Genomic DNA, 11687 nt, shown 5'->3' with positions numbered 1-11687 from the left:
ATATTAGTTTAGGGGTCCCATCATGCTGGTTTGCTTTTATATATATATTTCTGTTGAACCACAATTCAAAAGCAATGTCATTATCATTACATTTTTATTTACTATTTCAGCTTATTTCAGTGACTGCTGGTTTTTAATGGGAGGGTATGAATACGTTTGAGGACGACTGCAGCTGGTCTATGAAGTGTTTTGTTGTTGCTGTAGATGGTAGATGATGGGTTTTGTTCACTAATACAGACTTTTCCCATCAGAAAGTACAAATGCACAAAAACAAGGAACAAATACATCGTCTTTAATACACAATCATATAATTCATCAGAGCAGAACTGCATCATGTGTCAATCATTGTGGAATCTGCTCAGGTTCCTCTTGGACATTACCATCACCAACACTCAAAACCTCAACCCAAAGGTATATTTTTATTTATTTATTTATTTTAGAAAGCAGCTGGCATCCATGTATGAGATTAAACCGACCACCTGATCAACTGCAAGGTTTGTCAGACCACAATTACCAGACAACTCTGAAAAGTATAGCAAACGTTCTCATATATTAGAATTGTGTAAATCTTAAGCTGCATTTTCATTGCGCCCAGCCTCCATCTCACAATAAACATATTTAGTGATCTACTTATTTGAAGAAACTTTCAGCAAAGGGCAGTAGAGGTATTTCAAGTTTGAGACAATAAGTGCACTTTGTGAGAATTAACAATTTTCTCAGAAGCACTAATGTGTACAATAAAAAGAACTGAAACCCCTGTGAAGCTAAAGTGTTGGTGGCTGAAGACTGGTGGAAAATGTGCTTTGTTCTGGTAAGTAAACAATAAATCACTGAGAACTGGAAAACACAAATGTAAGGAAGAATAACGAAATCACCAGCTGCTAAGAACGAGAAAACATGATTACAGTCATTGAAAGTGTTGTTTCAGAGACAACCCACACCTTATTTTTTCTAATGTTTAAAAATTTAAGAAGACCAAATAGACATAAGCAGGAAAGCTTCCTCCTCTAAACCCATTCCTCAACTCACAAACTTGCCTCTTTAAAAACACTAAAAGCTGCTGTAGTTGTATTCAACTGTAGTACATAAATACACACAACTGCTTTACAATAAAGAGCTCTTATTAAGAGCAAATTTTATTACAATGTAAGTTTGGTGTTCTTGATTTGATGCCTGTCAAGTGGCTGCAGGTCCCGGCAGGCCGAGGAGTGGAGTGTCAGTGGAGTCAAATCCTCCGACAGCAGAGTGATCTGAAGAGAAAACACAGAGATGAATAAAAAGCCTGAACAATTCTGCTCAGATGAACAAAAACGTTGGATCTGACCAAAACAATGAGTGTAATACTCACAGACTCTATTCAGTTGACATGCCTTTGACTTCATCGTTCTGCCTCATCTAGAAAATGCAGACAGACGTTACTGAGAAGTGTGCAGAGGAACAAAACTGTCATTTGAGTCCAAGCAAAACGGTGATGTGAAGCCCTGCTGCTGCCACAGCAACTAAACATGTGCTCAGTTGTATTAATGAGATCGTCTTAACATTTAACAGAATTAGCACCCCCCAATTCTGCTAAAAAAGAAAAAAAGAGCGCTACCTCTGTTGATTTAACCAGATTCTAATTCTGAAGCTGGTAATTATGTGATATAGACTTTGCCACTGAATTAAAACACACAAATTCTTTGTCTTTCACTCAGCTTTACAGTCTGGATTGCACCAGCACAGCAGCAGTCTAAGCTGGGTGGTAATGCAGCAGTGCTCAGTGTTTGATACGTCTGAGGGTCTTATATTCTACCCAGGTATGTTTATAGAACCACCTGTCCAGGTGAACCTGCCTTCACCCTAAACCAGCTGTGATAGGCTCCAGCCCCCCATGACCCTGGTGAGGATTAAGCGGTGTGTAGATGATGGATGGATGTTTATAAAACCTACAGGAAATGTAATGTTGCTCAGTACACAGTTTGTTTCATGCACTCAGTGCCTCCTTTTGTAGTTCATCTTTACAGTCTAATGAAGTCCAACACAACTGTTCTGCCATGATGTCTGCTTTTTATGCTCAAAATATTCAGTTTTTTGAAGTGCAGTTATTTTTGCATTGAGATGTGGGTTTTCCATGAACAGCTGTGTAGGATCAATCTGGTAAATCTCCACAACTACTAACACCGTAGGGTTTGAACTTTACAATTTAAACTGGTACGGTCATTCTATATTTTTAGATAATTATTTGGACTTTCAGCCAAATATTTAAATGACTCTAATTAATATCATAAATCTGTAAAGTCCTCACTTTAATATTTTAACTTGTTAGGTAAACTCGTAGAACCAAAACCCTTCATACCGTCATATGCTGCAGCATTTCCTTTTTTGTTGGTGCATCTTTTTAATCTTCACTGAGTGCAAAGTGCTCTTATTCTAAACAACAGAGCTAGAGATGCGTTTTCAAACTGAGACTCACTTTAAACGGACCACTGAAGCAGCAGAACAGAATCTGGTCCTCCTTCACTGATTATGTCTCCATCAATTCGAGCATCTTTTTTTTTTTTTTGCATTGAGAACTAAATATTCTGACTTTGTTTTATTTTGAGTGCTGCAATCATCTACTGTAATTACATAGTTTGTGGATTTTTGAAGTGAAAAGAAATAATTCAACTCCTACAGCAAACATATTTCACAAAAAATGATCCTTCAAATGTACTTTCAGTATGCTGTACATTTTTCTTGCCTGATTATTTAATTTTAATGCGGTTTTGCTTGTCGATATCATTTTACTTGGATTTGATATGTATTATTACTTTAACCCTTGAATATATGTGCTTTACTCCCATAACTTCTATTATTATTACAAGACAGAGAGCCAGCTGCAATATGACACGTTTTTTTTCTGCCCTTTAAATACGTGCGTGGACTTTCTACTTTAGTGTGTGACTGTAAATCACAGTTCTGATGTCGCCATTGTTTGTACTGATCATACTGTTTGACTAAATTCTGGCAAAAAAATGGGACTGGGAACCAAAACATGAAACCCACAGCGACGCTACACGGAAATGTTGAGTCACATCTACATCACTGACTGTGTAGGTTTCATGTTATAACAAGAACACGTTCTTGTCTAAATGGAATTCCTTGATTTTGCTTAAATGGAGAAGACTGTCAATAAATATCCTGCTACATCAAAAGCACAGTTCATGTTCTATTGAGAAACGAGGGAAATATTTGTTGTCACCCTGGCTGTAATACGCCCCAAAGAAGACTGATGTAGAACTGATGTAGCACAACTAAAGTAGCTGCTGCTCCACCCTGCAGCACTGGTGCAGCACACAGTCCTCACTCACCTCATCCAGCTCCTTCTTAGTCTCGTCCTCCATACGTCGGATGTCGTCCATCGACAGCTCGATCCATTTGTCCAACCAGCAAAACAGTTGTCTGTGGAAGTGGGTGAAAATGCGCCTCTCCACCTGAACAGAGCGGCCGTGTGACAAGAAGAACCAGGTTTTCTATCGGAGCCCAGAACACATCAAAACTCACATTTTGATATTTAAGGAGATAAACAGCTGTAATACCCCGTGAATGAAGTTTTCGATCTTGTTCTGAAATCCCCACTGCTGGAAGTCAACAGTGACCAGCTTATAGGCGCACATGTGTGGACAGTTGGGATTGTTGCCGAGTTCCTTCTGCAAACACACAGTTTGACAGGAAAATTAAAGACAAAAAAAAGAATATGTCCAGACCTTTAAACTCAGTCACTGAATTTCTTTTAAAGGAGTGAGCCCCAGTGGCAGATTAGTACCTTCCAGCCTGGTCCCAGAGGCCCTCTACCGGTCTTCTGCGATTTGAATTTGGCTGGATCCTGTTCTGGGTTGTAGTCCTAACGAAGGAAAGCAGTCAGTACAATGATAGAGAGCAGCCGCGGCTAAGCGCTACAACAGATGTGCAAATGAACACACAGAGTTTGATGCTAATCAGCTTTGATCAGGGATCAATCAGCTACTGGAAGGGAAAATCTGACTTGAAACCTGGACTTGTTTCTAAAAGCAGGCACACTTTTTCCCCCACTTACCTTTTGACTTATGCCACTGCTGTCAGCGATGTCAATGTCAACAACGTCAACTTTGTCCCATTCACTCTGCTCCAGTCCATGCACCTGCAGAGAGGGAAACAATCACACACCTCAGGTTGGATGTGGGGCTTAGTAAAGGTGAGGACTAGATATCAGACTTGCTGTTTGTTGTTGTTCAATAAAAAATAAATGAAAGAACCAGGGTCGACCCAGTGCAGTTAGTCATTTTGTTCCTTGTTTCCTCATGTAGGCTTGAAAGGCCAAAGCAGAAATTCTCCTGTTTTCTAGCAAGAATGAGCAGATTTACTGATAACCAGGTCAGCATTGCCTCTCCTAGAGCCTTTCTGCCAGCATGGGTAATACTTTGTGTAAAACTCAGTGCAGTGGGCAGTCATTGTTAAAGCCCCAGTGCAAGATCCAAGCGTAAACAGACTGGTAGCCCACCACCAGGACTGAAGAAAACACTGGTGGTTGTTTCAAAACGATTATCAAATCATTCAGGACACCGTTTTTAAATGAATCTAAGCTGTAGTTGCAGCTGACATGCACTAGTTCTGGAGAACGTGTGAACACAGCTGCAAAACTGAGAAATATTTACAATCAATGAAATTCTTATTACTCATAAGCAAATCTAACTTACATTCTTCTGATCTCCCATATCAGGTTTGTGCCATGTCTCGATCTTAATCATGAACTTGTCCTTCATGTACTCGTTCTGTAAGCATGGGAGAGACACAGTCAGTCATCCTGTTGCTCTGTAGGCGTACAGGAAGTGTCATTCAGCACAATAAATACAGCAGCTCAGCACTGTGACCACCTCATGCTTCACCATGGAGATAATGTTTCACCAAACACGTCACTCGCCTACACACTCATGATTGAAGTAGGCGTGCATTTACAATAAAACGTGTATAAAGTCCAACGTGTGGAATTAGAGCCTTTATGTGACAGAATACGTACCGTAAGGACTGCATCAGAAGAAGAGGTGGAACGAACGTGACGGGAGGAGAATGCATCAGAAGACAAGAAGAGACAAACGTTAAGACAAACACACCTTTACCTTCACCTGTACTGTACAATGTGAGCACGAGGCTCTGACTGAGAATGGTAGCTAACCTGTAGGCTGTGTGTGTGTGTGTGTGTGTGTGTGTGTGTGTGTGTGTGTGTGTGTGTCTCACCGGTTCGACAGTAGGGATATGCATTCCAGGCCTTTTCATGAAGTTCCAAAGCACCTTTTGGTGCAATCATACGAACGATGCCCGGCACTTTACTGCAGAGACACAAACAGGCGCTGATGCAGTCACAGAAGGATGTGACATCACAGAAGGATGTGACATCACAGAAGTCCACTCTGTTTGCTGAATGTACTCACACACTTCTGCTACAACTCTTGTTGTTGGTTTTTACCATTTGTATGGTTAGCTATTGGAGTGAGCTGTATTACATTCATTATTAGTATTATAAACACTTATATTTTGAAGTATGATCCTCAGCGCTGATAAATCCATTCATCCAGTCAGTTGTGAGCAGTTAAAACTCCAGCTGCTGACTGAACTGTCGCTGCTGCACAATGAATGTTGGGAGACGACGGGCTGAGAAGGATCCACCTGATGCACCTTCTCAGCCGTGGAAAAGAAGGAAGCATCTGCCGGCCTCATTTGAAGGAGTTTTCGTGTCTTAATGAAACGGGACAGCCTTCGTCGTGCTGCTGTGACGCATTCAGCCTTCGAATGATGCAGCCTCTGATTTAGGACATTGTCTGTACCTAACGTCATCCTCAAGGATGAAAATGTTTGACGTTGCTTGGCAACAGCATCCACTGCTTTTGGCACTTCCATGATAACTGTACTATCCTGATTTCATCTCAGAAATATGAAGCATGTTTGATATTAACTGGCCCTGATGAGTCTCTGAGCTATAAACCCCCCACATTACAAAATAATTTGGATCAACACTGGTTCAGACCAAGATCCCAGATCAGATCCTCCTCCAGCTGTCGGGGGGTTGAAATGGGGGTAAAGCAGCCCAAAACTCCTGTGGCGTTAGCCCGGCATAACATAGACTGATCATTCTGTAGCCCTTTTCCAGCAGGTCGGTGGTCACACAGTCCATTAAAGCCGCCTTCTTGTTGAACAAAACCAAAGCTAATTTTTCTCACAACTTTTCTAAACCACTTCTGAATTATTTTTAATGCAATGAAGGCATTAGTTGTAAATCACAAACCCTTTATCAGCGATACCTCATTAGAAAGCGGTACAATCATTTCTGAGCATTTCTGCTTCTATTTCTAAGCACAGCTGTGAGCGTGAAGCGGTGCTGAGCTGCCTACCTGTGCAGGTGGTAGATTTTATGAGTGTACTGCCCCTTCTCTCCTTCCTTCTCGTAGGGCTCGTTCTTCAGCACCTCCACACCTTCTCCTCCTCCCGTCTCATTCTTACTGGCTTCTGCTACTGCGTAAAGCTGGCCCACTTGGTACTGGAAGGACAAAGGAGGACCGCCTGGTTACGGTTGTTCACAGAAGTATATACACAATCATAAATCAGATCAGTTTTCTCAATTTGAAATGTGTGCTGCTGTTTGGACTTCAGGAGCCAAACAGAACAACATATGATCCTGTAAAGATGAGATTCTGTCTCTGGCTGACGGTACGTTCCAATCAGAGGGGTAGCGCTATTTGCTATGTACCGTTAAACATGCATGAACCTGCACGGTTACGTTGTGGCTCGTTTTGAAGGTTCTGTCAGCACTCCTCCTACAGTGGCAGGTTTACATCAGTCAGCTACAACTGACCACAGGACCAAATGTTGGACTGACTTTTTAAAAGAATTTCCTGCTCGTTATCAGTAATGAAGTGGGCTGAGATCAGTCTGGCATCCAGCGACACAGCGACTTGTGTTTTGAATGATTCCATTGAACCACTCGAGCCGACCACATGAAGCTTCATTCACACATCCATTTAGAGGAAAACATTTGAGTGCAGGCGGAGGTCAAACTCATGTCATCGGCTCGGCCATACGGACGGAGCGAAGCGAGCTTTCCTTTCCTGCTGGGAGTGTGAATGCAGCACAAGCTCCAACTTTAACGGGCTTGGTCAAGTTCCTTCATAAATTCATCACAAATAAAGAAACCATCACATGAGTGAATGATTGTTAAAGTGTCTTTGTAAAAAATATGTAATTCCCTGTGCCATTAAAGGCTACCGGCAGCTACACACCCTGAACGTCCATGAACTGAACATTCATCGTCGTTTTTATTGGTCTGCACTTATAAAGCTCCTTTTTCTACCTTAGCGGTACCAAGGAGCTCTACAATGTGTTCACACATTCACACACATTCACACACCAGTGGTGACAGAGCTGCCATGCAAGGCGCTGATCTTGGGTTCAGTGTCTTGCCCAAGGACACGTCGGTATGTGGGGGGGGAGGGGACCGGGGGTCGAACCACCAACCTTACCATCAGTGGACAACCCGCTCTACCACCTGAGCCCTTAACTGTAGGGGGCGCTTTAATGAGGACTGAATCTTAAAGCGTCTAAACTACATGTTTATAAATGTCCACCAGACTATGGATCCTCACATGGATAATGGAAGCAGAGGAGCGTCGTGTGGGCGCTCCAGCGGCACCATGTATATGGTTCTAATCATGACAACTGGAGTCATAACAGACCTGTTAGAGCTGATGAAACCAGTTCAGGTTAATGGCCTCAGACCTGTACTAACCACTGTTCTCAGGACCACTGGGCCAAATGAAGTGTGTAATGAGACAGTATTTGCTTTGAGTATGAACGTGACAGAATCATCACAAAGTAGTTTTAGCAGAGAAGTCTTGATAAAGCCACTGTAAGCTACCAGGCCTGCAGCAGGAAGCAGACGGACAGCTAGAAAAAAGAAAGCTCAGGTAGAAAGTGATGAAGGATATTGTTCTCAGGAGCTGGACTTAAACTAACCATGTGGACAGAAACGAGCCTCCAAGTCAACGCTCACGTTGCTCTGTGTGCAAACAAAGTGGAAGAAGCCTGCTGTGTGAAACATGTTCTGCTGCCCCCCGGTGGCCAAAGAACGCATTAATACAGATTTAAGTTCCAGTCGTCCTGAGAGGTGTTCACAGCCTCCTATTAAAGAAGAAACAGCTGGAACAAGCTGAAACTGATGAAAGTAATAACAAATAAAAATGTAATAAAAAACATGACGTTGTTTTTGAATTGTGGTTCAACAGAAATATTTTTTAAAAACAATTTAAAAAACGATGGAGCCGTGAACTAATATGTAGCTGATCAACCCTCTGAGCCAATCACTGCCATCAGGTGTTTCTGTAACTCTCAGTCAGACTTGTGCACCTGTTGACAGGTGTTCTGGTCCACTGCTCATCAGCAACATGCTCTCATTGGTCCACTGCTCATCAGCAAAGGCCTCTCATTGGTCTGGGACAGTTTTGTTTGTTTTTTTTTAATTATTCTTTTCAACCACAATTCAAAATCAACGTCTTACTCAACTAAATTATAATTTAGCACATTTTTATTTATCATTACTTTTTTCAGTTTCTAGTTATTTGAGTGACTGCTGTGAAGTTTTGCCTTTTTTAATGGACGGGGATGAAGACATCTGAGGACGACTGGATACTGAGACATCTGAAAGTCTTCATGCAGAAAGATGTACGGGGTGGAATGAACATAAGAAAATGTTGTTTATCATAGTTGGATAAAGGCAGTTTTTATCTTATCTATGAAGTGTTTATTTCTCTATCTTACCACAGTAAATGAGACCGCTATGTCTACTTAAAAGTACACTTCCTTCTTCCCACTGCTCCAGCCTCTGGCTATGTACCAGCTGAGAACGGGACTCAGATGGCTTCCTAATCAACTATTTCTCTGTTAGACGTTCCATCATTGTGCTGATGTATTCCTGAAAAACTAAGCTTGTCCTGGTTAACATGATAAGTTTATCAAAAGTAATAAAACGCTCCTCCAAGAACCAAAGAAAGGCTCTGGAGAATTAAAAGGCGAGTTCAGAGATCCCTGCTGAGAAGCCCTCTGTCCTGACCTCAGGGAACTACTCTTGCATATGACTGATGGTGAACCATTTTCCTGTATTTCCCAGACACAGATTGCAGCAGCAGAAAACCAGCAGCGTCAGCCTTTTCCTGACGCTCTTCCCCCTCTCTTCCTCTTCCTCTTCTTCTTCTTCTTCTTCTTCCCTCTCCGTGACCCCTCCTGAGTCAGGCAAAAGTGTTGTGACACTGGAAAGAGTGACTCACATCAACGGTGCCGTCAGCCTGACCAGCCACACACACACGCTAACACACTCACACACACTCTAACACACACACACACTAAAACGTTTCCTGGATTTGTCTCTTCTGTGTGATTGTTCAGTCTTTGTGGATTCTGTAACAGCTACAGACACAACGTATGCATCTGTGCTGTCGCTGTGTGAAGCTCAGAGACGGAGCGACACAAAGACGGAGCGACGGGCTCGTGACCTATTTTGGTAGCCGTGGACGCTCAGTCTTGCCTCTGTGAGTAGGAACCGAGGAATGTGACTGGCCGTGTTTAACCAGTGCGTCTTGTCATTGTCAAGGACGGGCAGACCTAATGCAGGCTTTTATGAGCAACTCAGGGTGGAAAACAACATTCAGCTGCAAGCAACAATCAGCGCAGCACAAAGTCAACATGTTCAGGCGAAGCGTTCAGTCTGTCTGGTGCGTCAGAGAAGAAGCAGACCTGTTGATTTGCATCAGGCGGCTCACTGACATAATGCAGACGCTAAACAAACGCTTCATCGCTTTATAATGAGAACAAGCAACACTGGTTCTGCATTTAGTCACAGAAATAAGCATAAGAATGCCTCGTGAATGTAATTCTACCACTCCTGCAAACATATTTCGTTTAATTAGGACTGCAAATAACAACAATTTCCATTTTCTTTTAATGAGCAGGGCGTCTTTTTTTTTTTTTACTTAATTAATAAGAAAACGCCTACACTGATCTTTTCATAAAAGAACCCTGCGGATGTCTGAGGTCATCCAGTAGTGGCTTAGAAAAACCTTTTTAAAAATGAGAGCCTGAGTTTGAATCGGAGCGCTCTGTCTAATCTAGGATATAACAGCGATGCATTCTGGGAGGTGCAGGATCCATGTGCTTGGATCTCAAAGGATGAGTCCAACTTGGAGCTTGTGCATTTCTTCAGCGGGTGGGCGTAGCTGTACAGTTCAGGCTTGTTGGAGACCACAGCGATGAGCAGCTCCACCGTGCTGATGTGTCTGAAGTGGGAGCGCCGCGGAAACATTTGAGGAACTCAGCGACGCCATCATACGTCAATCTACAGCGTCCTCTGCTTCCATTCATAGCCATCTCAATCACACTGCCGGTCCCTTCCTGAGTGGACGTCCCTTTGGACAGCCGGTGCTCCAGCTCTGTCTGACCGACGGCTTTGACCTCTGAAGTGGTCCAGCAGCTCCTCACAGCGCTGGGTTTGGTCAGTCAATGGTCAACAGCTAATCACCTGTTAAACTAAAACTAGTGAATTATTGTTCTGCTAGCCCTAACTCTGACCATAATGGTTTTGCTGTGCTAGCTAGTTAGCCAACTAAAGCAGTAAAAGCTAACCTGCTCGTTCAAGGATCATCTGGAGGAGCCTGGACTGAGATCAAATAATCAAGCCGGCACTCAGCGGACGACCAAACCTACTGCATGAGCCACAGCTGCACAGACACCAACCAGGTCCGTTTGAATAACTTCTGGTGATTGTTTCAGAGTCAGCGGTGGTCTGATCACAGCAAAAACCAGCATGGCAGCCGAGTAGAGCGACCTCCAGCTCATCCTGCATCTACCAGGAACAGACAGTTGGGAGTTGTACCTGGTCGACTACTGGCCTTTTAAAATGATAGCTTGATTACCTGCCGTAGACTTGGATGAGAAGATTGGTATCGTTCTCATCTCTGTGCAGTGTGACGTTTAGCTTATAAAGATTAAACTCAGCTTCCTTGTCATTGCACATTGAGTACATGCAGTAAGACAATGAATAGAGTGGAACAGACAAAGAGGAGAATAATGTCCCAGTTTATCAAACTAGTCCTTTAACTAGTTTACTTCAATTAACAACGAATCCTTTCAGCTCTATTCAGTTTTACGCCCAAGAACAAGGAGTAGTAGAAGTCATCTAATGCTGAACACTCCCAGCTCTGACAGCCTGTCGCCCATCAGCCTGCTTCCTTCATTCATGGGTGATCCAGACACATCACAGAGCACCGCCCCGCCTTCATTCAAACCTGATCCAGCTCAAGATGTTGTAAGCGTCACACACAGTCAGTCAACCAACACGGAATAAAGCGTTCCACATGTGACGTTTCTCCCTGAAAGGGATCAGAGGAAAAGCCGGTTGTACAGCTAACGGTGTGTTGGGCAGCTTACTGAGACGCTGGCGACTGCTTTGTGTTGAGTAATGGCAAAAACAAAGAGTTCTGTGTTGTATGGAACACTTGGATTAAAAGACGACGGCGGTCACATACGAGTGCAGCGAGAAAGGTTGAATAAAGCTGATGGTTTCCTCATAAAGCATAAATCTAATAAGGAAGACAAGCAAAGAGGTCGACGCCGTGCTCTTGGAGACATGTAGGCCACTGCTCAGGTAGATG

General features: G+C 43.0%; 1 protein-coding gene across 1 annotated transcript in view; it reads right to left on the bottom strand.

Moving 5' to 3' along the window:
• Positions 1-271: 271 nt before the first annotated feature.
• The window catches only part of LOC103365423 (phosphatidylinositol transfer protein alpha isoform-like), a 16728-nt gene continuing 5312 nt past the window's right edge, over positions 272-11687 (bottom strand). The window contains exons 3-12 of the mRNA XM_008292856.1: positions 6384-6529; positions 5233-5324; positions 5015-5022; positions 4695-4769; positions 4055-4138; positions 3785-3862; positions 3558-3668; positions 3330-3452; positions 1349-1395; positions 272-1250 (exon numbers count right to left, since the gene is read on the bottom strand). Coding sequence (XP_008291078.1) covers positions 1354-1395; positions 3330-3452; positions 3558-3668; positions 3785-3862; positions 4055-4138; positions 4695-4769; positions 5015-5022; positions 5233-5324; positions 6384-6529 — 759 coding nt within the window. The 3' untranslated portion in view covers positions 272-1250; positions 1349-1353. The remainder of the gene's footprint in view (positions 1251-1348; positions 1396-3329; positions 3453-3557; positions 3669-3784; positions 3863-4054; positions 4139-4694; positions 4770-5014; positions 5023-5232; positions 5325-6383; positions 6530-11687) is intronic.

This window comes from Stegastes partitus, unplaced genomic scaffold (assembly GCF_000690725.1).
Source record: "Stegastes partitus isolate 25-593 unplaced genomic scaffold, Stegastes_partitus-1.0.2 Scaffold838, whole genome shotgun sequence".
Classification (NCBI taxonomy): Eukaryota; Metazoa; Chordata; class Actinopteri; family Pomacentridae; genus Stegastes; species Stegastes partitus.
The sequence above is the reverse complement of the archived record's forward strand: the minus strand, read 5'-3'. Positions and strand labels throughout refer to the sequence as shown.